The 25,759-nt window shown below is 50.3% G+C and overlaps 4 protein-coding genes and 1 long non-coding RNA gene across 5 annotated transcripts in view; 1 reads left to right on the forward strand and 4 right to left on the reverse strand.

The window, feature by feature from the left end:
- Positions 1–107, reverse strand: part of LOC137612706 (cadherin-7-like) — a 10,526-nt gene extending 10,419 nt beyond the window's left edge. Inside the window, exon 1 of the mRNA XM_068341369.1 lies at positions 1–107. This exon is cut by the window's left edge and continues 26 nt beyond it. The gene's annotated coding sequence lies outside the window, so the exon portion shown is untranslated.
- Positions 108–640: 533 nt separating this feature from the next.
- Positions 641–1,558, reverse strand: mplkip (M-phase specific PLK1 interacting protein). The gene is made up of 2 exons (XM_068341258.1): positions 1,178–1,558; positions 641–1,059 (listed from the first exon to the last, which is right to left on the reverse strand). The coding sequence occupies exons 1-2, from the start codon at positions 1,442–1,444 to the stop codon at positions 949–951; spliced, it is 378 nt and encodes a 125-aa protein (XP_068197359.1). The 5' UTR covers positions 1,445–1,558; the 3' UTR covers positions 641–948.
- A 6,311-nt stretch (positions 1,559–7,869) lies between these two features.
- inhbab (inhibin subunit beta Ab) lies at positions 7,870–13,645 on the reverse strand. Its single transcript, XM_068339990.1, has 2 exons — positions 10,828–13,645; positions 7,870–9,048 (listed from the first exon to the last, which is right to left on the reverse strand). The coding sequence occupies exons 1-2, from the start codon at positions 11,222–11,224 to the stop codon at positions 8,285–8,287; spliced, it is 1,161 nt and encodes a 386-aa protein (XP_068196091.1). The 5' UTR covers positions 11,225–13,645; the 3' UTR covers positions 7,870–8,284.
- A 323-nt stretch (positions 13,646–13,968) lies between these two features.
- Positions 13,969–25,636, forward strand: amph (amphiphysin). Its single transcript, XM_068339988.1, has 22 exons — positions 13,969–14,055; positions 15,075–15,155; positions 15,264–15,318; positions 15,428–15,522; positions 15,695–15,790; positions 15,963–16,070; positions 16,167–16,252; positions 16,467–16,542; positions 16,649–16,731; positions 17,356–17,494; positions 19,479–19,598; positions 19,671–19,754; positions 19,943–19,969; positions 20,397–20,420; positions 20,560–20,733; positions 22,691–22,720; positions 22,817–22,858; positions 23,018–23,356; positions 23,470–23,520; positions 24,537–24,725; positions 24,811–24,912; positions 25,499–25,636. Exons 1-22 carry the CDS (start codon positions 13,987–13,989, stop codon positions 25,601–25,603), a joined length of 2,175 nt encoding a protein of 724 aa, XP_068196089.1. The 5' UTR covers positions 13,969–13,986; the 3' UTR covers positions 25,604–25,636.
- Positions 19,465–19,980, reverse strand: LOC137611857 (uncharacterized). The gene is made up of 3 exons (XR_011038787.1): positions 19,843–19,980; positions 19,638–19,771; positions 19,465–19,556 (listed from the first exon to the last, which is right to left on the reverse strand). It is a non-coding gene; the product is annotated as an uncharacterized lncRNA (long non-coding RNA).
- Positions 25,637–25,759: the final 123 nt, after the last annotated feature.

Genomic DNA, 25,759 nt, shown 5'->3' on the forward strand with positions numbered 1-25,759 from the left:
GAAAACCGTTCGGAGGCTCAGTAAAGGCACCAGCGCCCCCTGCAGGCGGAGAACCTCCTCACGTCATCTGGAGCTGCTGCTTTAGACTGCATACACCAGAGTGGGGGGGGAATGTTCAGATAAAGGACACCAAACAACCAAACACCACTACACAGGAGCATGGATCAACATAGAAGAGACAATTCATCAGGACAGGACTCAGTCTGCCCCCCCTCAAGGAAGAGGGACACTCGTTTCAGGATACCGATGTGGGCTGTGGTCAGTGCCATTCACATTTCAACGACCATAGGCGAAACCCGTGTGGCTCCTCAACGATTGTCAATGGGGGGTGGGGGGTCGTTGAAATGCGAGTTTCACCGAGCCTTTGTATGCTAATGAGGGTCATTAGCATACATAGGTGACCCTCACCTGTGTATGCTAATGAGGGTCATTAGCCTGAGACACATCACCTGGGTTAATCTACTGAGTTGTTATTTTAGGCAGTTTCAAAGGACCTGATAGTAGATAGGTGAAAGGTGATCTGATAGACGCCCCCCCATTCAGACCACCAGTCAGTCAGGACCCCCCACAGGAGATTCAGTTTCTGGACTGATGAAGACCCTTGGATCAGACTTTAACATTAAGACAGAAGCAATTCATGTAAAATATCTGCTTTCTTTTTATTTTACAAAATAAAAGAACATTTTCTTTGTTTTTTTTAACAAACATTCTGAATAAAACGTGAAAAAAGGTCTAAAAACAGCTGAAATTATTTTGTTAAAACATAAAAAGTCCCTGAAGGCTTTGGAGCTGCCTGAACAGGCTGGTGACTGCGCATGCTCAGTGGTTGGTTTCCAGCTGGTGACTGCGCATGCTCAGTGGTTGGTTTCCAGCTGGTGACTGCGCATGCTCAGTGGTTGGTTTCCAGCTGGTGACTGCGCATGCTCAGTGGCTGGTTCCCAGCCTTGTTTACCGCCGGCCCCGCCGCTCCGCCGCGGACACCGGCCTCAGGCCGACCCAGGGGTCCTGCAGCATCGACGGGCTGAAGTATTTCTCCACCGGCGCGTCTGGAGCTCCGGCCTGAAACAGAACCACGTGACCTGATCAATCAAACAATCAATGATGATCTGGAGAATCTAACAGGGATCCGTTCAGACCTGACGGCTGTGACGTCAGCTCACCGGTACGGGGGTCTCACCTGGTGTCCGTGACGGGGCGCGGGGCCGACCGGCCGCCGGAACGCGCCGCTCTGGCGCCGCGTGTGGAACCCCCGGGATCCGTTACCGGGGCCCACCGGCGGGCTGTCGGAGTGTCCCCGGTAGGGGTAGGGGTGGCCGCTGCGGGTGGGCCCTCCCCGGTAACCGGAGCCCCCGTACGGCGAGCGGGTCCGGGGGAAGCCCCACGCCGGCGGCGGGAAGGAGGAGCCTCCGGGGCCCCGCGGCGGGCCGCTCGGGGGTCGGTACATCCCCACAACACGAACTGCAGCGACCGGAGAACCGAACGGGGCGCGAGCTTCCGACCAGTCGGACGCAGATACAACAACCTCTTCAAACCGGAACCGGAAGTGAGAGCCACGCAGATCTGCTTCCGGTGTCACAGCGGGGCCCGCGATTGTGCTCGTTTCAGTTACACTTTATCAAATAATAATGAATCTAATGTGAAAAAATAATGTGAACGGATCAAACAGAGATTAGACTCATTAAATACCCGTCATTAAGAACGTTAAGTAGTGACGTCATTCTGACGGGAAGTTCTTCCTCTATCCATCGAAATGAGGAAACTAGCCCCCCACCCTGTGGTCAAAGATGGTACTACAACTAGATAGATAGATAGATAGATAGATAGATAGATAGATAGATAGATAGATAGATAGATAGATAGATAGATAGATAGATAGATAGATAGATAGATAGATAGATAGATAGATAGATAGATAGATAGATAGATAGATAGACAGACAGACAGACAGACAGATTGTATGAATGTCTACTAATGTGATCAAGTATTGACTAATGCCGTTTTATCCTATAATGACGTTTGATCTGGTTGGGGTTAGGGTTGGGGTTGGGGTTGGGGTTGGGGTGAGTTGAACCGTCAGTCTGAGCTGTAATGACGCAGTTTTTCCGGAGGGAGGCGCTGCTCTTCTTTTGGTGCCTCTGCAGGGAAACCCTAACAAAACACTAAGATGAAAACACCTGCTGAAAATGGTGGTGATCAATCATTTCCATTAGTCCTATTGATTATTTTTATCATCATATCAAACCAGAGGTGCAGAAGGCAGAACCTCCTCCAGCTGAGACTTAGAGCCTATCAGCACCAGAGGAACAGGTGACGTCACCTCTGATGCTTTCCCTCCAGAGTTCAGCAACAACCTCAGCAACCAATCATTGCCCAGCAGTCACAGTTGTTTGTGTCTGTTCCTCAGTCATTCTCAGATTGATCAGAATAACATTTTAATTTGCTGTCAGGACGGTTTAATCAGCAGAACTCAGAACATTTAAACTGGTGTCTGCTGTTTCAGTGACTCCACATTAACGCTGTTCACCGAGGGTTCACCAGGACTTTATCACCATTGCATCACACACTTCCCTCTTTAGTGAATTCTTGTCCAACAACCTTCAGTGTGTCTCTCCAGGCTACGCTTCGGACTCTTCTGGAGTGTTTGTGTTTCACTCTGTTTTTGGACACACTCCTCCCTCCTTCATGGGACTAAAGGTCCATTCTGCAGAATTTCAAACCGTTAGTGAATGGCTGTTTAAACCAGAGGCCCTCTGCTCGTCCTCCTCCTGATGAAGATGACTCATTCTTCACTCTGTGGGCGTTTGTACAAACGGAGTCGCCACAGGATCCCAAACAGAGACGAGGAAGGACTGAAAGAGAGTAGTCTGATCCCAACAGAGAGACTAGTCCAGCTAACTAGTCCTCAAACCTGTACAGCTAACTAGCTCTAGTGTAATGACTGCTATATAGTGTAATGACTGCTCTCTAGTGTAATGACTGCTCTATAGTGTAATGACCGCTCTATAGTGTAATGACCGCTCTATAGTGTAATGACTGCTCTGGTGTAATGACTGCTCTATAGTGTAATGACTGCTCTATAGTGTAATGACTGCTCTCTAGTGTAATGACTGCTCTATAGTGTAATGACTGCTCTCTAGTGTAATGACTGCTCTATAGTGTAATGACTGCTCTATAGTGTAATGACTGCTCTATAGTGTAATGACTGCTCTCTAGTGTAATGACTGCTCTATAGTGTAATGACTGCTCTATAGTGTAATGACTGCTCTATAGTGTAATGACTGCTCTATAGTGTAATGACTGCTCTCTAGTGTAATGACTGCTCTATAGTGTAATGACTGCTCTATAGTGTAATGACTGCTCTCTAGTGTAATGACTGCTCTATAGTGTAATGACTGCTCTCTAGTGTAATGACTGCTCTATAGTGTAATGACTGCTCTATAGTGTAATGACTGCTCTATAGTGTAATGACTGCTCTATAGTGTAATGACTGCTCTATAGTGTAATGACTGCTCTCTAGTGTAATGACTGCTCTCTAGTGTAATGACTGCTCTATAGTGTAATGACTGCTCTATAGTGTAATGACTGCTCTATAGTGTAATGACTGCTCTATAGTGTAATGACTGCTCTATAGTGTAATGACTGCTCTATAGTGTAATGACTGCTCTATAGTGTAATGACTGCTCTATAGTGTAATGACTGCTCTATAGTGTAATGACTGCTCTATAGTGTAATGACTGCTCTATAGTGTAATGACTGCTCTCTAGTGTAATGACTGCTCTCTAGTGTAATGACTGCTCTATAGTGTAATGACTGCTCTATAGTGTAATGACTGCTCTATAGTGTAATGACTGCTCTCTAGTGTAATGACTGCTCTCTAGTGTAATGACTGCTCTATAGTGTAATGACTGCTCTATAGTGTAATGACTGCTCTATAGTGTAATGACTGCTCTGGTGTAATGACTGCTCTATGAGACGCTATAATGCGACACAACGGTTTAATGGACGCTGCCTGTCTCCCTGTTTGCTGGAGGCGGTGTTCCTGTCGGTGAACCGGACCGTCTACAGACCGGCTGCTGTGTGTTTTTAGGATCTCGTCTTCTTGAGGGTCTGACTCCAGGTTTGTGGAGACGTGACGTTCTCGCTGGTGTTGGTGTTCCTGTTTGAGCGTCCTGACGCCTGAACTCTGAGTGGAGCTGTGGGGGTGAACGTCTCTGAATAGCAGCAGTGAGTCTGTGCTCGCGGATGGAGTAACAGTTTGTGGTGGAGGTGGTGTCGAGGTTATCAGGCCTTCCCTCAGCGAGCAGCACTGACGTGTCCTGCAGCCTCCCACACACAAAAAATAGATCCTCCGTTCGACTCACATGACCGTCCTCCAGCTCTCATCACGTTTCTCTGGACATCCTCCGTCCTCGCGGTCCGTCTGCACATTCACACATCGCTGCCTCCATGACCAACACCTCACCTGCAAAAATAAACCTTCACAGTGATGTCACTGTCACGCACAAGCTGCTGATTGGCTCCTCAGAGGAGAGACATTCACAAATCCTGACAGGAAGCCTTACACATCAAATATTACACGGAGATCAGAGGCACTGGAATTTGAGGAGTACAGGGTGTTTTTTCTCATTTTAAATGAGAAATCTGGGTCTGATTCCAGACCTGGAGCCTGATATCAGAACAGCTTCCTGCATCCACCCACCGGGTGGCGTCACCAGGACGCCCAGCAGAGGCTCTTCCCCCCTGCAGACATAAAGGGGACGGTGACCCCGGTCCAGTCCTCAAGGTCAAATACTGACCTACGATACTCCTGGTGTGGTGCCTGCAGAGCAACTGAGCAACAGTGCAGACGAGTGCAGTGACCCCCTACCCAGGTGAACTCCTACCCACCAGTTAAACCATTGCAGTGACCCATGGCTTCACCAGTTATACCAGTGCAGTGACCCCCTACTCTTTAGTTAAACCAGTGCCTTGACAGTTATCAGAATCAGAATCAGTTTTATTGGCCATTGTTTGTTGAAAAACAGACAAGGAATTTGTTTCCGGCAGGTGGTGTCTCAAACTGTACCTTCATACCTTATACCAGTGCAGTGACCCCCTGCCCTCGATTTAAACCAGTGCAGTGAGAGTTAAACCATTGCAGTGACCCCTTACCCTTTAGTTAAACCAGTGCAGTGACCCCCTACCCTCGATTTAAACCAGTGCACTGACAGTTAAACCATTGCAGTGACCCTCTACCCTCCAGTTAAACCAGTGCAGTGACACTTAAACCAGTGCAGTGACCCCTTACTCTTTAGTTAAACCAGTACAGTGACCCTCTACCCTCCACTTAAACCAGTGCAGTGACCCCTTACTCTTTAGTTAAACCAGTACAGTGACCCTCTACCCTCCAGTTAAACCAGTGCAGTGACACTTAAACCAGTACAGTGACCCTCTACCCTCCAGTTAAACCAGTGCAGTGACCCCTTACTCTTTAGTTAAACCAGTACAGTGACCCTCTACCCTCCAGTTAAACCAGTGCAGTGACACTTAAACCAGTACAGTGACCCTCTACCCTCCAGTTAAACCAGTGCAGTGACACTTAAACCAGTGCAGTGACCCCTTACTCTTTAGTTAAACCAGTACAGTGACCCTCTACCCTCCACTTAAACCAGTGCAGTGACCCCTTACTCTTTAGTTAAACCAGTACAGTGACCCTCTACCCTCCAGTTAAACCAGTGCAGTGACACTTAAACCAGTACAGTGACCCTCTACCCTCCAGTTAAACCAGTGCAGTGACCCCTTACTCTTTAGTTAAACCAGTACAATGACCCTCTACCCTCCAGTTAAACCAGTGCAGTGACCCCTTACTCTTTAGTTAAACCAGTACAGTGTCTCTCTACCCTCCAGTTAAACCAGTGCAGTGACCCCTTACTCTTTAGTTAAACCAGTACAGTGTCTCTCTACCCTCCAGTTGAACCAGTGCAGTGACCCCTTACTCTTTAGTTAAACCAGTACAGTGTCTCTCTACCCTCCAGTTGAACCAGTGCAGTGACCCCTTACTCTTTAGTTAAACCAGTACAGTGTCTCTCTACCCTCCAGTTAAACCAGTGCAGTGACCCCTTACTCTTTAGTTAAACCAGTACAGTGTCTCTCTACCCTCCAGTTAAACCAGTGCAGTGACCCTCCTCCCAGCATTGCACTACAGTTACTCCGTGTGGCTGGTGAATGAACTCTGGTGTTTGTTCAGTCTCCTCCTGTCAGACTGGGTTCCAGTATCTCTCTGCCCTCCATTAACACTCGTCACTGGACCTGTAATAAACTCTGTGTTTGTTGAGCTGATCTGAGGTCGGGTTCACTTCAGTTCAGAGATGTTTCATGACTCAGACTCCTGGATCCACTTTGTCCACCTGAGAACCAAACTCGCTTCAACAGTCAGACATGCTTTTTAATTCTGGTCATGAGTTTTGTAGCAGAGTTCAACCGTTGAACAATCTGTACACGCCTGACGTCCATCAGTCTGTACACGCCTGACGTCCATCAGTCTGTACACGCCTGACGTCCATCAGTCTGTACACGCCTGACGTCCATCAGTCTGTACACGCCTGACGTCCATCAGTCTGTACACGCCTGACGTCCATCAGTCTGTACACGCTTGACGTCCATCAGTCTGTACACGCCTGACGTCCATCAGTCTGTACACGCCTGACGTCCATCAGTCTGCACACGCCTGACGTCCATCAGTCTGTACACGCCTGACGTCCATCAGTCTGCACACGCCTGACGTCCATCAGTCTGCACACGCCTGACGTCCATCAGTCTGCACACGCCTGACGTCCATCAGTCTGTACACGCCTGACGTCCATCAGTCTGCACACGCCTGACGTCCATCAGTCTGCACACGCCTGACGTCCATCAGTCTGCACACGCCTGACGTCCATCAGTCTGCACACGCCTGACGTCCATCAGTAGTCCTGGAGGAAACCACTGCAGATCTTCTGGACTGAGCTCCATCTGTGAGAGAATTATCCAGTGTGGGTTCCCATAGCAACACAAACAGCATCCCTCTAGGTCACATGAATCATGTGTTCTACATCAGTTCTACTTAGGGGGGGGCTTCCATCGGTGTTTAAACGTGTTACAGGTCCCTAAACCTTGGATCCTGGCGGTTGGTGAATGATTTTGGATCAAGTTGACTGACTTTTGACTGTTGGTCGTTGGCGGAGGGGTGTTTGGTTATTTATCTGTCACAGTGAACGAGGTGATACCTGCTCACCATTCACCACCGTGCACTGGGGCAAAGGTAAAGGCCACCTGGGACGCTGGCCAGCCAATCACAGGCCAGACGCACACATCGGTGTCTGTTCAGGGCCACTGAAACAACCGCTACAGGTCTGGGATCAGTTCAGACGACTGCACGAGAGACCGGCCCGGCTTAGCCTCGGCAGCCATCTCTGTGTTCCTTCAGTGGTTTATAGGTCAGCGAACAAACAGAGCGTCGTCGTGCCAACCGGCTGCACCGCTCTGTGAGGCTCTTTCACTAACATGGCAGCGTGGACCACCTCAGAGCAGGACTGGGTTTGGTACCAGCAGAGCGAGGCGACCGTTGGGTCAGAACGAGGTCACAGCAGAACAGAAACAGGATCACATTCAGCTGGTCCAACGTCTGCTGAGAGCTGAGACAGAACCAATCACGTTAGACCTTAGACCTCTGGGACACCCCGTCTAGAACCACGACCACTGGTTCCAGACGGGGGTCCAGTAAAGGAGTCTTTGTGTCACATGATCTCTGTAGATACTTTTCTGTCATGTCGGATGGACATCGGACTGAAGAGGTTTTCTCTGCTTTTTAATAGAAATGAAAAGTCAGACGACATTGTTGACAAACAATTTGTTTACTGATGCATTTAAAAAAGAGAATAAATTATACAAACTTTTTTTTACAATGAAGAAACAACTAAAAACAGATGAAACGCCACGTCGTGTTTTCAGTTCACTGATGGATCAGTTTGACTGAACATCTTTGGCTTTCCAGGAACCAGAGAGTTCTCCCCCAGTGGTATCCTCCAGAACGACCCCCCACCCCCAGTGGAACCCCCCAGAACGTTCCTCATGTTTCCTACAACAGTAGGAAACAGCGGGTGTGATGCCATGACGCCATGACGACGGACGCTGTGACGACAGACGCCGTGACGACGCGTTGCATAGAATTGTGGGGTCGTTCCAATGTGGACGAGTCTCTCCTGACAGGAAACACGCCGCCCGGCCCCTGAGGGTCAGCAGAGGGGGCTGATGGGAGGTGGGGCGGTTAGGAGCAGCCACACTCCTCCACCACCATGTTCTGCACGTCCTTCTTGATGATCTTCTGCTCCTCGTTGTAGTACAGCATGGACATGGGGTGGAGGCGCGTCGGCACGCAGCAGGACCGGAGGCTCTGGAAGGGGGCGTGGCCCCGCATGCGGTAGTGAGCGATGATGGTGGAGTGGAAGGACAGGGAGGAGCTGCTGATGCTCGCCGCATGGCTGGGACAGTCGCCTTCGCAGTAGTTGGCGTGGTAACCGGCCGGGGCGATGATCCAGTCGTTCCAGCCGATGTCCCTGAAGTTGACGTAGAACTGCCGTTTGCAGCACACGTGTGTTTTCCCGTCACACTCCAGCCCCCGTTTGGCTCGCCGCTGCGTCGCCTCCTCCTTCGCTCGCACCACCACTGTGAGGAACGGCCGGTGACTCTGAACCTGTGCCGCGTCGGTCGGCGCCAGGACGGGCGAGACCCCCGCCTCGGCGCACAGCGGGCAGGACACCTCCAGGCCCAGTGAGCGTCCGCCGCCATCCAGCAGTGTCTGGAGGCTGCGGGGGACGGCGAGGGCGTGCCAGCCGCTGCGGCGAGCGTCCACCATCTTTTCCGACACGCCCGCCTCCTCACTGTGAAGCGGCAGCAGCCGCAGCATCACCTTCCCCTTCGCCCGGTTGCCCCCGGATACCTTCAGGAAGATCCAGACGTTAGCCTCTTCCACCAACAGCGACTCGGACGCCTCCATCGAGATGTCAAAGGTCACCGAGTTCACCGCCACGCCTGCAGGAAAGAGCCCAGGGAGCACGTTAGCATATTAGCACATTAGCCAGCATTAATCAGGTGAGCCAATCCGATCAGGTGACGACGTCATTTAACACCATCTGCGATGACATCATCAATAGTGATAAAGAGAGATGAGAGGGAGACTAAAATACGACCAAAACGAGATCAAAACACTTTTAGTGAAGAAAGAAAAAATGATTCCACGTTGACTCGTGAACTGAGGCTCTTCGACCCCACATTCAAACTACACGACCACATGACCCCCGACCACACGACCCCCGACGGGCCGAAGGCGCTGTGACATGAACGCCTGTTCCTGCCGGGGCTCCTGAGGTGGAACCTGATGAGAAACGTTTTGTGTGTCGCCGTGGAAACGAAGCGCCGTGACATTCGTGTCCCGTCTCTTTTGTCCAGCTGTCATTTGACTGAATGAACAGGAAAAATGTCCCGACTGATCAATGAAGCCGCCGCCGCTAAATATACCCGCCAGGAGCCGCGGCTCTAAAAAAAGAAAAGGTCTGGTCTGAACGCTAACAAGGCCCCCCAATAATTAGAGGCCCAGATCCGTGTGAATAGGAGATTATTCAGCCCATTCGCGGTGCCCCCCCCTCTCACTCACAGTGCCCCCCCCCCGGCCATCCTCCCGCTCGAGGGGCCTTCAGCACAACACTATTTATAGCACAAAGACGTTCTGTACATTTATGAGAGGCCAGCAGTGATTGGTCACGTGCTGTTCCACTGAGAACCTTGCAGCTGCCCCCCCCCCCAAAAGTCCAAAACGTTGCAAAACGTTCTGAGATCCTATAAGAGGAAGGAGTTGAAGAACTCATTCATCTGCTCTAGAGTGAACGTCAGGATCAGGTTCACTGCTGGGGGGTTGCCACTAGAACCCCACAGAGGCACCCCCAGTCTCGGCACAAATCAATATGGCCGCCACAGCGAGCAGCGAACAAGGAGGAGCTAATATTTGATCAGCGCCACAGCCAGAAACACCCTGAAGGCAATGGGATTGGAGCCAATCGGTGGAGCCAGACAGAGGTCAGGTGCCACCGCACCTCCGGAGTGACACGCCAAACTGACCTGAGAGCAGCCGACCTGTGGAGACGCTCAGGAAACCCACACCTGATGCTAACCACCAGCATCACATCAGTCGTCTCCTCCACACCTGGCGCTTATGGCGTGAGGGGCGTGTCCACCTCCATTGGGTGAGGACGCAAAGACAAACCCGGGTTGGGTTTATTAATCATTAGGCGTCTCTCAAAATGAATCCAACCAATCAGAATCCACCTCACGTTCTCTTTAAGAGGCAGGTGTGTCTCACCTGAGCGCTGCTTTTAAACCACCTATCAGTCTCTCTCTCCCTCTGTCTCACCTCACCACATCCCTCCAGTCAACACAGACATGTATTGCCATGGAAACAGAAGGAATATCCTCCATTTAAAGGTGTGTAAACAAGTCAGTGATCATGTGACCTCTGAGAACTCGGACCATCCACGTTTCGACCCACGATGTGATGCTGAAACTGACTTCAGGATGTTAGCAACAGGCTAAACAGATTAGCATTCTGCTGTCAAACTGACACGAATCAGATCCTTCAGGACTGGTTTATCATCTCAACCAGCACAAACCCGCTTGGTTTCACCTGGCTAGCATGTTAGCATTAGCCTGAGTCACGTTGACAGACTCTGTGATCTAAATACATTGTGTTAGCGTAGCTCATCAGCTGTCATTAGCTTTCTGACAGACATGCTAGTGGAGTCACCTGAGCTGCCTCACCTGGTTCTCCAAAGGTGATGATTTCAGAGGGAGCATCAGCTGAGGGGTCAGGACCCCGGTCCTCCTCCTGGATCTCCACGCTGCCGTCTGCAGCCACGCGCCCGACGTGCAGCTTCTTGATGGCGTTGAGCAGCGCGGCGCGGGGGACCGGCTGGGTCAGGTTGGGCCGCGCGCTCAGGTGCAGCATGTCCAGAATGTGGCGCTTCACCGCCTCCACCATGTCGTCCTGGCCCCCGGACGAAGACGAGTTCTTCCTCACCTGGGGGAGAGCGCAGGACGGACAGTCCGAGGGTGGCTCCGCCTCTTGAAGTGGGGATGCCTTGGCGGAGACCATCGGAGAGGCGTCAACGCCAAGACTGCCTGCCGTGAAGAGGAACACGGCCAGCAGAGGAGACATGGTAGGGTCGGTAGGAACGGAGCACACTGGGATCAGGACTAGAACCAGGTCTCAGACTCAGGACTAGGTCCAGGTCTCAGACTCAGGACCAGGTCTCAGACTCAGGACCAGGTCTCAGACTCAGGACCAGGTCTCAGACTCAGGACTAGGTCTCAGACTCAGGACCAGGTCTCAGACTCAGGACCAGGTCTCAGACTCAGGACCAGGTCTCAGACTCAGGACCAGGTCTCAGACTCAGGACCAGGTCTCAGACTCAGGACCAGGTCTCAGACTCAGCAGAGTCCAGCAGTGGCATCAGAAGAGCGTTTCTGCTTTCAGACGAGAAACAGTCCAATTAAAAATCCGTTAGATTCTGGTCTTGGTGATGGTTCTGGTCCTCCTTGGTCCTGCTGGCTGTGGTCTTCTGCTGGACTGGCGCTGGTGGACTGGTCTCGTGCAGTGGTCTTGTGTCTGGTCCTGCTGGCTGTGCTGGTTCTGTCGGAGCTGGACAGGGTCAGTCTAGCTCCTGTGTGCAGTGTAGCTGTAGTTATAGCCTGAGCTGACCCCTCCCTCCAGAGGTATTCCCTCAGAGGAACTGTTGGTGGTGTTTCCTCCTGAAAGAACGTCACGACAAGGACGAGGAGGAGGAGGAGGAGGAAGAGTCCCTGATTCAGTGATGACTCAGCAGTGTCATCATCATCACCTGACGTGGAGGAGACACTCCGTCGGTGTGAATTAATTTTGGTTTTAATCACAGCAGATGGAGCGTCCTCAGAAGATGACATCAGCACGCCCCCTGCTGGTGGACGTCAGGCGTTACCTGAGGATCACCTCCAGTCTGGACCAGGTTCTGGTTCCCATCATGACCAACGGGTTCAGCAGAATGATTGATTAGTAAATACAGAATCAATTCCTTCAAATAAATTCGTCTGAACACATTTAGAAATGTTAACGTTATAGTTCTATTTAGTTCTGTTCAGGACTGTTCTGTTTGGTTCTATTTAGTTCTGTTTGGTTCTATTTAGTTCTATTTGTCTCTATTTAGATCTGTTTGTTTCTATTTGTTTTTTATTTAGTTCTGTTTGGTTCTATTTGTTTCTATTCAGAACCTTCTTTGGGTTCAGACCGTCTCGTGGTCACACCTGCGTTGAGTCATCAGCTTCCTGCAGCGTTCCTGAGGAACCTCAGCCCATTCCCCAGTTCTTCACCTGCTGCCACGCTGTCTTCACACTTAGGCCCCGCCCACACGATGACGGATTTTTAAAAAAACTGAACTTTTTAAAAACGCATCGAAAACGATTCGCGTCCACACGACAGCGTTTTCAAAAAAATCCCCGTCCACACGTAAACGCAGCAGTGCGTTTTGAAGACGGCTATAAGCATGACAAACCATGTGGTGGCAGTATTGAGTCAAATATCCTATTATCCAATAGGAATCCTCCATGTTTTGGTGTCACAACACACGGGCCCATAAATATGACGTCACAGCGGTTTTCGTCGCAGGAAAGACGTCAGCGTTTGTAAAAAGTTGCGGACATGCCGTCACCACGACAACGCAGACCCAGAGTTTTTAAAAAGTTGCGTTTTCGTTCCGGATATCTGCGTTGTCGTGGGGACGGAAGGAGTAAACGCAACACAAAAGTCATCGTGTGGACGGGGCCTGAGGCTTTCTGATTCCCGTTAGGCAGCTGGTGACCCCCCAGGATTGCTAGTGGCCCCCCAGGATCACTGGTAGCCCCCCAGGATAGCAGGACCTCTGGTCTTTGGAATGTCCAGAGAGGCCTTGGACTTCCTGTTCCTCACAGACGATGTTTTCCTTCCAGGACTTCCTGGTGGTTGGATCCACGTCGTCTATGAGCTGCAGGTTTGGCCCCCACCTACTGCAGGTAGGACCTCCCGTCACACCCTGCTGGTCCAGGGGCCCTTAGAGCCCCAGGTCCCAGGGCTCAGGGACCCTTAGAGCTCAAGCGTTCAGGTTCCACGGTGACGTTGTGAGATGTTTGGCGACTCGATGGTACGTTTGCAGATGACTCTGTTTTATTTCCATCTGATTGGAGGCTGCAGGTGAACCCGCTCCTGTTAGCTGATATGGCTAATTGTTAGCATGTTGGCTAACATGGCTACACAGAGCTGAGTCCTAGGGGTTTATGGTCATGTGACTCTCTTATTGATTGCTCATCAATTAAATTATCAGTTTGACTTGTATTTTACATCACTTCCTGTTCCTCCCTGCAGCCAATGGGGGCGTCAGATATTCTGATGACAGAGAACAAAGTTCATACAGAACATGAACACTGTGAACTGATGAGTCCATCGATCAATAACTGAGCTATTGATCAGTTTGAATGAGGATTCCAGGATCCCTGAGAGACCACCTCGGCCCGCGGGCCTCACGTTGAATGGCTGAATGAAGAATAACGGCACCTGAGGCCATAAGCTCCGCCCCCCCATCCCTCCGATGCACAGCTGAGGAGACGCCATGACGTCACTTAAATACACGCTCATCTTAAAGCGTCTCAGAAAAACAATCCAATCAGCTGACGGCTAAAGCCACGCCCCCTACACACACCCCTCCCCCACCTGTCAACTCTCTCCGTTAATCTCCCCCCTCCCTCTCCCTCTCTCTCCCCCCTCCCTCTCTCTCCTCCTTCCCCCTCCCTCTCTCTCTCCCTCTCTCTCTCTCTCCCTCTGTCTCTCTCTCCCCCCTCCCTCTCTCTCCCCCCTCCCTCTCTCTCCCCCCTCCCTCTCTCTCCCCCCTCCCTCTCTCTCTGCGGTCGGTCATCATGGCGGAGATCAAAACGGGAATCTTCGCTAAAAACGTGCAGAAGCGTCTGAACCGCGCGCAGGAGAAGGTAAGGGCTGACGATGAAGATGATGATGAAGATGATGAAGACGTGGGAGTGATGATGAAGGAGGAGGAGGAGGAGGAGAACAGGTGGAGGAGAAGGAGGATCCGGTCGGAGCATGCAGGCCTCCGGACCCTCTGCTATCAGCTGCGTCCCTAACGTCATCATCATCATCATCACCATCACCATCATCATCATCATCATGTCGGTGGTCACGTAACGTCATCGTGTATTCTGAATCTGCTAAATCCGTTAAATCGTCAGAAGGGGACGTTGTGATTGGCTGAACGGACCGATGACAGATTAGCCGTGAGCGGTGGTGACGTCACGCTGCGGTAAACCGTGTCTGGCGCGTGTTTGGCGGTTTGTGACACAAACGCTCAGAAACGAGTTCCTGATGCACGGCTGGCGCGAGGGGGAGGCGTGATGACGTCACGTCTGACCCCAGATCACCTGCTCAACCGATCAATCAATCGATACTGATTATAGAAGTGATGTATGTATACATACATACAAATACTATATAAATACTACATAAATACTGTGTTCTAAACGTGTATGATGTATAATTACACGTATGTAATGTATATGTATATTTGGTAATGAAGTAATTAGTGGTGATAAAAGTAATCAGATTACCTTTTGAATGTATCAGCCAACGAGGACTAAAGTAATCTGATTACTGGAGCTGAACTGTTTCCAGTGACTTCTGTGAACCTGATACACACATGAATGAGTAAAGCTGTCACCCAGTGCATTATGGGGGAGAAAAGGTGTGGAGGAAACAGCAGCACCTGGTGGAGACACGTGCTGAACACCTGAGGACAGCAGTGACCTCCACCAATCAGCTCGTGTCATCACCAGCGTCTCCATCAGCACGACCAATCAGGAGGTTCTGATCTGAGGATCAATCCTGCAGATATTTGTGTGATCAGATCACCCCCCCCCCCAGAGCTGCCATGTGACCTGAGCTGGAGGTCACTGGTGCTGCTGGTCTGACTGAAGTTCACCCCATCCCTCCTCAGGTGCTGCAGAAGCTGGGCAAAGCAGACGAGACCAAAGATGAGCAGTTTGAGCAGGTGGTCCTCAACTTCAGGAGGCAGGAGGTGAGAGCTGTGACCTGTGACCTGACGCTAACCGTGATGTGAAAGCTTGTGTTGGCTGTGACATCATCAAAGTGCGACACCTTGATGAAACAAATCTTCTTCTGTCAGTCTGAAGGCTCGCGGTTGCAGAGGGAGATGAAGTCCTACATGGTGGCCATCAAAGGTGAGCGCCACCCCTCAGACGGGTGCATGCACGTGAAGGTTGCATTGGGTTGTACTTACGTCATGTGATCGTGCTAACCGTGCTAACGCTAACGTCTGTGCTCCTGCAGGGATGCAGCAGGCGTCCATCAACCTGACGCAGTCACTGCACGAAGTCTACGAACCGGACTGGCACGGGAAAGACGACGTTCTGACCATTGGGAAGGTCGGCACCTGAACGCCTCACACAAACACCACCACTTGTTAGCTAACACCTAGCCGCATCCGCTAACGGAGGGCCACCGTCGCTCCACGTAGCCACGTTAGCCTACAGACCACTGGGACTGTCTCCAGTCTGACAGCAACTCTTTGACATGTTGGCTTGGGTGTTGCTGCAGGACTGTGATGCATTGTGGGAAGACTTCCATAACAAACTGGTGGACTCCACGCTGCTGAACCTGGACGGGTACCTGCTGCAGTTCCCCGACCTCAAGGTAACAACACCACAGCGCCGCCGTTAGTGCCAGGCTCTGACTACTGATGTCTGTGGTAGTAATAGGTTACATCTATTCATGTCAGCTAACATCCAGCTGTGTTAGCTAACATCTAGCCGTGTGAGCTAACGTGTATCTGCTCACATGGAGCATATCACATGTGTTGCGTCAGACTCTCGTGGCCAAGAGAAGTCGGAAGCTGATCGACTATGACAGCGCTCGTCATCACGTGGAAACCCTGCAGATCTCTGGGCTGAAGAACGATCGCAAGATGATGAAGGTGAGTCCGCTGGTCTGTGATTGGACGTGATGGGTGAGAGTCAGTAGGTGAACGTGCATCTGGAGGAGGAGTCACATGGTCATGTGTCATCTGCAGGCTGAGGATGAGCTGAGGAAGGCCCAGCGGGTGTTTGACGAGCTCAATGCTAGTCTGCAGAACGAACTGCCCAGTCTGTGGGACAGGTGAGTGGAAGACACACACACACACACACACACACACACACACACACACACACACACACACACACACACACACACACACACACACACACACACACACACACACACACACACACACACACACACACACACACACACACACACACACACACACACACACACACACACACACACACACACACACACACCTCCATTGACCAGTCTGTCCTCCCTGCAGCCGGGTTGGCTTCTACATCAGCACCTTCAAGAGCGTGACCAACCTGGAGGCCAAGTTTCACCGTGAGATCTCCCTGGTGAGGAAACGTCCTCCAGACAAACCGATGCACACGCTACCTGACCAGGTGTCTGTGTGTGGGACAAACTGATTGCTGATTGGCTGCCTCGCTTCTGTCTCTGAAGGTGTGTCGGCAGCTCTATGAAGTGATGACCAGCCTGGCAGAGCAGCACTCGGACAAGATGTTCACCATCCAGGGAGCCCCGAGGTGACTAATGGACAGACATCATATCACACTGCTGTCCTGTTTCAGATCACATTTCAGATAACACTTCAGATCAGGCTTAAGATCACGCTTCACATCACGCTTCAGATCACGCTTCACATCAGGCTTCAGGTCAGGCTTAAGACCACACTTCAACCAGGCTTCAGATCAGATTTCACATCAGGCTTCACATTACGCTTCAGATCAGGTTTAAGATCAAACCTCAGATCACGCTTCACATCACGCGTCAGATTCAGATCACGCTTCAGATCATGCTTCACATCACACTTCAGATCAGGCTTCAGGTCAGGCTTCAGATCATTCTTATCGAATTTAATTGAAGCTTGAAATCTCAGAATTCTAGTGAAACCAGCTAGAGTGACTAAAGCTACACGCTAATCTGGGGAAAACAACTAAAGTTATATCTAGCCTGATTAAAACAATTAATGCTCCATGTTAGCCTCCTGAAAACAACTAACGGCAAATGCTATACTTTTTAAAACAACTAGCGCTAACATGCTAGCTGTTTGTTTAGTTGTGATGAGTGCACAAAAGGATAAAGTCATCTTTGACATGAAGCTATGATAGCAGAATGCTAACCTGGTCCTGCTCACCCGTTCCTGGCAGTGACTCCGGACCGCTGCGACTCGCCAGAACTCCGTCACCCCCTGAAGACGAGTCTCCGCCTGAGAGTCCAGATGCCAGCTCCAATCACATGCTCCGCCCAGTATCACCTGGTCCCCCGCGGCCCAAGTCACCTGCCCAGGTAGGTCCAAGCTCAAATAGTCCAAAACCGACTAGTCCAAATCGGACTACTCCAAGCCCGACTAGTCCAAGCCCGACTAGCCCAAGCCCGACTGGAATAGAAGTTTGGATCAGTCTTTACTGCAGGAGTTATCGATCATAGTGATTGATGGATCACAGTAATAGATTTTAGTGATTGCCTGGATTAGAGTGAGAGATTTTGTTGACTGATGAATCATCATGGCTGAGTTTATGGATTGATTGATTGATTACAGTGATTGAATCTTTGTGATAGATCACAGTGATTGATAGATAATATTAAATGATACATTGAGATAAACAGATCAAAGTGATTTATAAATAATAGCAAGAGATAAATTGCAAATAGATCACAGCGATTGATCATATTAATAGATATTGATCAACAAGACAGTGTTCCATGTATTTCCTTCATTCAGTCGACTTTGAAACTTCTCAGTAACTCTCTGTTCTTTTCCCCACACGTTTGTCTGTTAATTGGTGAGTGAACATGTGACATCACTTCCTGTCTGTGTGACTGTATAGTATGTAGCACCAGCGATGGTATATAACACCATTGTTGGTATACAGTGCGCCCTCGCGCATCAACGCTCGCGATTCCACCTCATTGCGCATTTTTGGTACGCAGCCATGTGATACCGTACGTGCATTCTATTGGCTGACGGCATCTGGAAGTGCACTAAGTTCTGTCAGTCTCAGACTTCCGTGAGACACAAAAGTGTTTTAAACAGTCCATCAGAGTGTGGGAAAAGGTAATACAGATAGAAGTTGGTTTAATATCAGTATGGGGGGGTTCAGAAACGTTTAAATTACTGTAAATAATAAAATAAATAGATTGCTATTTCGATCACGGATTCCTTAATTGCGTGTGGTTCCTGGAACGCATCAACTGCAAAGAACGAGGGCGCACTGTGTAACACCGTCGTTGGTGTATAACACCGTCGTTGGTGTATAACACCGTCGTTGGTGTATAACACCGTCGTTGGTGTATAACACCGTCGTTGGTGTATAACACCGTCGTTGGTGTATAACACCGTCGTTGGTGTATAACACCGTCGTTGGTGTATAACACCGTCGTTGGTGTATAACACCGTCGTTGGTGTATAACACCGTCGTTGGTGTATAACACCGTCGTTGGTGTATAACACCGTCGTTGGTGTATAACACCGTCGTTGGTGTATAACACCGTCGTTGGTGTATAACACCGTCGTTGGTGTATAACACCGTCGTTGGTGTATAACAACGTCGTTGGTATATAACACCATCATTGGTATATAACAGTCGTTGTTAAATACCTAATAGAGGCTGTCATGGTGATGAGATCTGACTTTCAGTGTCATGTGATGTGTGTATATAGTACATGTCTGTGATGTTTTAAAATGTGTTTCTGAAACAGACTCATCCAACGTATAAGTTAATGAGCTAGCACCAACTCATTGACTGTTAGCTAACAGTTAGCTAACTGCTAGCTAGCTCCAGATAGACTCCACCTGGTGGATATACACTATAACAACAGTATTAAAACCCTTTTTTATTGAGTGCTGGTGGAGTTAAAAGCAATAAGTGATCAATCTCTGTCAAGATTCACGCATCGTGTGAAGGCCGGGTCTGATGAGTATGTTTACCTGGACAGGTGTGAACATGTGTGAGCCAAGACCCCCTGAGCAGAAGGCTCTTAGTCTGCCTCCAAAGAAACTCTGGTGCTGTTTTCTCAGTCCAGACCCAGACCCCCAAACGCCGCGTGTGAACCTGAAACCTCTGGACCGGAGTGAGGCGGCGCTGAACTGTAGTAACCTCTAACGGTGGGCGGGGGGTCACACGTGTGGCGTGAACAGAAACAGTGACATCACGGCAACTGAAGCTATGTGATGGAGCTGTCGTCTCTGCTTATAGACACGTGTTCAATGAACTTGAGGCTCCGCCCACCTCTCCCAGCTGTTCACGTCAGTCTCTGCGTTGTTTGGCAGCTGAGAAAGGGACCGCCAGTGCCGCCTCCCCCCAAGGCCACGCCCACAAAGGAGGTGGCAGAGGAGCAGATCATCGACCTGTTTGGGGGAGAGTTTTTACCTGCGCCGTCTCCATCGCAGGTGTGTGAGCCAACACACACACACACACGTTGTGCTCACCTGTTGTAAACACCTTGCTGTTGTTGTCCTCAGCCCAACGAGCGACCTGGAGAATCTCTGCTCGACCTGGACTTTGATGCTTTTCAACCTGATGACAGCGTTTCTCCAATCCCACAGGTTCACGCCCACTTTACCTGCAGTTAGCCTCTAGTTAGCCTTTGGTTAGCCTTCAGTTAGCCTCTAGTTAGCTTTTAGCCGTACGCACCTGCACAGGGGATTGATCTGACAGACGGGTGAATGATCTGACAGGTGTACAGGTGATGTAAGGCAGGCTGTGTCTAAAACGTGTGCTCTGGTCCTTTCAGACTGCGGTACCCTGGGACATGTGGTCGGTGAGTCTCCCGTCACATTAACGATGTTCCGGTTAACAATTTTCCGGTTAACGATCCCAGAACGGCTCTACTGCTGGAATAAAACACATAATTATTTAAAACATTTTCACTGCATTGCGTTACTTCTGTTTATTTAGATTTTAGTGATTGATGATGACTGAATGAACCAAACTGAGTAGCTCGGATGTTGTGCAATGCAGGATGTTCCTTTCATGCTGGAATTGGCCAATCAGTGATCTGTAACGTGTCACATGACCCTCTGGTACCAGCTCAGTTTGCTTAGAAGCACAACTGGTGTGGAACTCAAAAGCAGCCCCAGCTCACCGGTACCGTCTCCCGGTAGAGCGAATGGGCGATGCAGCAGATGTGTTTGGGGTGTCAGGGGAACGTTGGTTCACTCATTCATGTCTGTCGTTTGTTCTTTAAGGCCGACTCTCAGACAGCTCAGCCTGTAAGTACAGACGCACCACAGCGGGTGCTCCTCTCTAATTCACTACCAACATCAACTCATTGTAATGTTCACCCCGTGGAACTTTTATTTTTATTTTGGGGGGGGGGCACACTTTAACCCCTCCCTTGCCTTCTCCAAGCAGGCTCCAGATGCCGGCTTCGTTGCCAACTGGTCTGCTGACTTTGCCTCATTTCCATCCAATGAAGCTGCTGCTTCAGGAGCTCAGACCCCCACCGGGGGGGCAGAGGGCGGGGCTCAGGCTGACATGACGACACCTCCTCAGAGTGTTGAGGCATCAGCAGCTGAAGACGAGGTTAGCGGGGGTGATGAAGACAAGGCAGGACAGACAGACCGCAGGAAGTCGACCCCCGGACTCGTCTTCACCAACGAGTTTGGGGAGCATGTGGAGGGCAGCAGCGACCCCCCCGCCGGCAGGTGGTCCAGGTCTCCGGACGGGTCGGGATCTGAGTACGAGACCGCTGAGGAGTGGGGCGGCGGGTGGGCGAGTGCCGATGATGAACTGTCTTATGACCCCAGATCAGAGGGGCGGGGCGGCGCTGGAGGGGGGGTAGTTCCACCAGACGCTGAAGAAGTGGTCAAAGAACCCGCGTCAGGTTCTGGAGACCAGCCTGCATCTGCAGGGGGAGGGGGTCCACATGAAGCACAGGGAGGAGGTGCGTTTGAATCGGATCCTTTTGCTGAAACACAAGGGAGAGGTGCGCTTGATTCAGCTGAAACACAAGGGGGAGGTGCGTTTGATTCAGCTGAAACACAAGGGGGAGGTGCGCTTGATTCTGATCCTTTTGCTGAAACACAAGGGGGAGGTGCGCTTGATTCTGATCCTTTTGCTGAAACACAAGGGGGAGGTGCGCTTGATTCTGATCCTTTTGCTGAAACACAAGGGGGAGGTGCGCTTGATTCTGATCCTTTTGCTGAAACACAAGGGGGAGGTGCGCTTGATTCAGCTGAAACACAAGGGGGAGGTGCGTTTGATTCAGCTGAAACACAAGGGGGAGGTGCGCTTGATTCGGATCCTTTTGCTGAAACACAAGGGGGAGGTGCGCTTGATTCTGATCCTTTTGCTGAAACACAAGGGGGAGGTGCGCTTGATTCTGATCCTTTTGCTGAAACACAAGGGGGAGGTGCGCTTGATTCTGATCCTTTTGCTGAAACACAAGGGGGAGGTGCGCTTGATTCTGATCCTTTTGCTGAAACACAAGGGGGAGGTGCGCTTGATTCTGATCCTTTTGCTGAAACACAAGGGGGAGGTGCGCTTGATTCTGATCCTTTTGCTGAAACACAAGGGGGAGGTGCGCTTGATTCGGATCCTTTTGCTGAAACACAAGGGGGAGGTGCGCTTGATTCGGATCCTTTTGCTGAAACACAAGGGGGAGGTGCGTTTGATTCTGATCCTTTTGCTGAAACACAAGGGGGAGGTGCGCTTGATTCTGATCCTTTTGCTGAAACACAAGGGGGAGGTGCGTTTGATTCTGATCCTTTTGCTGAAACACAAGGGGGAGGTGCTTTTGATTCGGATCCTTTTGCTGAAACACAAGGGGGAGGTGCGCTTGATTCTGATCCTTTTGCTGAAACACAAGGGGGAGGTGCGTTTGATTCTGATCCTTTTGCTGAAACACAAGGGGGAGGTGCGTTTGATTCGGATCCTTTTGCTGAAACATGTTGTGGAGACAGGGGAGGTGGTCTCGAATCTGATCCTCCAACGGAGGTGTCAGGAGATGATGGGATTATGGCAGGTGGGGGCGGGTGGGGAGGGGATGGTGGGATTGTGGCGGGAGGGGACGGAGGGCACGGGTTGGATGCAGACCCGTTTGCCAGCCATGTCCCAGTAGCCTCCTCAGGCGGTTCCGTCTCCGTCACCCCATCCTGGGGGGGATGCAGTGACAGCGGGGGGGTGGGGTCTTCTGCCCCGGGACCAGCAGGGGGCGGTAACGTTCCCAGAACTCACAGAGAACCAGAGAGTTCGGACATGTCCGAAGACGAGGCTGCAAACCGGAGGTTGGGGAAGTTGTACCGCGAGATAGAAACAGAGCAGGAAGAGGTACTTAACCCCTCGTGTGCTAGACTAGAGTCCTCTACCCGCCCAGACCGACAAACAGCTCTGTAACATAGCTCCTCCAACCCCACCCGGCCCAGACCTTCCCGCCCCTCCTTCTGCCCCGCCCCCTCGTTCATCCCATACTCATTTTCACGTCAAACATTCTGCTCAGCTCGGCCGCTGCAGACGTCTAACGCTGACTGTCCTCCTGCAGGTCACAGACGCCTTCAATGGATTCTCACAGGTACGTTTGGCATCGTTCTGTCGGCGTGTTCAGGTCATGTGATCACAGGTTCCAGTCCCGCCTCACAGCGCTGATGTTTCTCCTCTCTCTGTGAAGGACGGTGCAGCTCCATCCTTCTTTGCTGATTTCGATAAGATGGTGAGTCCTGAGCTTCAGGCGATGCCTCCATCCATTCAGTTCCTGCTGAACTGATCGATTGACAAAAAGTTATTGAACATTAACCAATCTGTTTGAGTTCGACCTTCAAACACTGAAGTGTTGACCTCTGGCCTTTCTTCTGCTCTTTCTTTGCAAAAGAATGAGGTTAACACAGAAACCCCAGAAGCCTCTGAGGCAGAAACCACCGAGCAACAAGACAAGCTTCCAACACCCCCTGCTGGTGAGGAACCTGCAGGTCCTCCTGCAGAAAGACAGGAAGAGGAACCTGTAGGACTTCCTGAAGGAGGACAGGAAGAAGAACCTGTAGGACTTCCTGAAGGAGGACAGGAAGAGGAACCTGCAGGACTTCCTGAAGGAGGACAGGAAGAGGAACCTGTAGGACATCCTGTTGGAGAGGTGGAGGAACCTGCAGCTCCTCCTCCTGATGAAGAAAATAAAAAAGAATCTTCTGGGAGCCCGAAGGAGGAGAAGCCGCCTGTGAGTGGAACGACACCCTGTCCTGACGTGGTGTTTGATGCTGACAGGAATGGAAGTTCAGACGACACCCAGAATTCTGCTTCTCAGTGAGATGATTCCATGTGTGTCCACAGGTTCCTGAGGAAGCACCAGCAGGTCCAGGAGAAGCAGTTCCATCGGTGACGGTCACTGAAGAACAGATTAATCAATCAGCTCCTATTGATACCTGCTAGAAAAACGTTCAGTCGATGTAAAATAGAACGTAACGAGAACATTAGAGCTGACATGACACCACAGCCTTATTACCCCATTACCCTATTACCCTGTTAGCTTATTACCCTGGCCCTATTCAGAGAAACATGATACAGAAGATTACCTTTAGAGACTGACGTCAACTATTAGAGCCTCTTGCTGCTAGAACATCAGCATTAACGCTAACACTGACAGAACATCACTGACAGAACAACGCTACGGTGATGCCAACTACAAAACGATGGCTTTGTTATGCTGAACGTCACGTTAATGCCAACGGTAGAAACTGAACATTGATCAAAGGTTACGTTAATGCTAACGGTAGAAACTGAACATTGATCAGAGGTTACGTTAGTGCTAACGGTAGAAACTGAACGTTGATCAGAGGTTACGTTAATGCCAACGGTAGAAACTGAACATTGATCAAAGGTTACGTTAATGCCAACGGTAGAAACTGAACATTGATCAAAGGTTACGTTAATGCCAACGGTAGAAACTGAACATTGATCAAAGGTTACGTTAATGCCAACGGTAGAAACTGAACATTGATCAAAGGTTACGTTAATGCCAACGGTAGAAACTGAACATTGATCAGAGGTTACGTTAATGCTAACGGTAGAAACTGAACATTGATCAGAGGTTACGTTAATGCTAACGGTAGAAACTGAACATTGATCAAAGGTTACGTTAATGCCAACGGTAGAAACTGAACATTGATCAAAGGTTACGTTAATGCTAACGGTAGAAACTGAACATTGATCAGAGGTTACGTTAATGCTAACGGTAGAAACTGAACATTGATCAGAGGTTACGTTAATGCTAACGGTAGAAACTGAACATTGATCAGAGGTTACGTTAGTGCTAACGGTAGAAACTGAACGTTGATGATCTTACATGTTGGAACACTCCACTAGTGAAGGAGGAAGTCACTCCTGTTTGTGGTGTGCAGGAGAAGATGCCGATCCCGTCTGTAGTGATTGAGCCCGCCTCCAGCAATGAAGGCGATGACGACCGTGATGCTGACATCATCTCTCCCACCGCCGTCAGTGACAACGATGTGGCAGCTGGGAACCAGGCCCTGAAACACATGAGTCCATCTGCTGGGGGCTCGGAGCTCCCTGGTGACTTCCTCTTTAAGGTAGGACCTCCTCCTGAGGCCGTCAGAGCAGTAGGGTGGCCAATCAGGTGCTTCCTTTGATGGCGACACCCTTCTGGTTCTGCAGGTGGAGACGATGCATGACTTTGAGGCTGCAAACTCAGATGAGCTTGAACTGAAGAGAGGCGACGTGGTTCTGGTGGTTCCGACCATCTCAGTAGAAGATCAGGTGAGAGAAGCCGGGAGACTTCAGGTGCTCCGAGGAGAAACGTCACTCCATACAGGAAATAATGGGAGTAGCAGAGATAGTGGTAGTACTACTACTAGTACTACTACTACTAGTAGTAGTTCTACTACTACTAGTACTACTACTACTATTAGTAGTACTACTACTATTAGTAGTACTAGTACGTTGTGCACTTTAAGGTCCTACCTTAAAGTGCACAACGTACTAGTACTACTAATAGTAGTAGTAGTAGTTCTACTACTACTAGTACTACTACTACTATTAGTAGTACTACTACTATTAGTAGTACTAGTACGTTGTGCACTTTAAGGTCCTACCTTAAAGTGCACAACGTCCGGATCCTAACAAGTCCCTCAGTGTACAGGTGTGTTTGTATGAATAACATTAATAATGAGAAACTACTACTGGCTGCTTCCGGTAGTGATACCTGCAACCATTAGCATATGAGCCTTAAATTTAGCATCCCTAGAACCAGCACACATGGTACTGTTGTCGTGCCGACCAGACTGATGTGGAGTAAACGCTTGTTGTTGAGAGGCTGCAGCTGACTCGTCTTCTGTGATCACAGGAAGCCGGTTGGCTGACCGGGATCAAGGAGAGCGATTGGCTGGCCCACGGCGCCGCAGCCCAGAGAGGACTGTTCCCAGACAACTTCACCCAGCGGTTAAAGTAGAGTCCCCCCCGCTGGGGGGCCAAGGTCTGAGCCCGGTGACGGTCTGTACGAGAGAAGGCTTCAGCGGCTAAACTCCATCACAAACCCTCCCGTACCCACAAGCCCATTCCCCCGTCAGCACCTGATAGTCTGATCACCTGAACGGTTCAACATACA

Source organism: Antennarius striatus, chromosome 18, assembly GCF_040054535.1.
Source record: "Antennarius striatus isolate MH-2024 chromosome 18, ASM4005453v1, whole genome shotgun sequence".
Lineage (NCBI taxonomy): Eukaryota > Metazoa > Chordata > Actinopteri > Lophiiformes > Antennariidae > Antennarius > Antennarius striatus.

Coding starts and splice junctions, on each gene's coding strand:
- mplkip (XM_068341258.1), bottom strand. CDS start 1,444: ATGTACCGACCCCCGAGCGGCCCGCCGCGGGGCCCCGGAGGCTCCTCC. Junction 1,060..1,177: donor CGCCCCGTCACGGACACCAG/GTGAGACCCCCG, acceptor GTTCTGTTTCAG/GCCGGAGCTCCAGACGCGCC.
- inhbab (XM_068339990.1), bottom strand. CDS start 11,224: ATGTCTCCTCTGCTGGCCGTGTTCCTCTTCACGGCAGGCAGTCTTGGC. Junction 9,049..10,827: donor CATCACCTTTGGAGAACCAG/GTGAGGCAGCTC, acceptor TCTTTCCTGCAG/GCGTGGCGGTGAACTCGGTG.
- amph (XM_068339988.1), top strand. CDS start 13,987: ATGGCGGAGATCAAAACGGGAATCTTCGCTAAAAACGTGCAGAAGCGT. Junction 16,543..16,648: donor TTCACCGTGAGATCTCCCTG/GTGAGGAAACGT, acceptor CTGTCTCTGAAG/GTGTGTCGGCAGCTCTATGA. Junction 20,421..20,559: donor ACTCTCAGACAGCTCAGCCT/GTAAGTACAGAC, acceptor GCCTTCTCCAAG/CAGGCTCCAGATGCCGGCTT.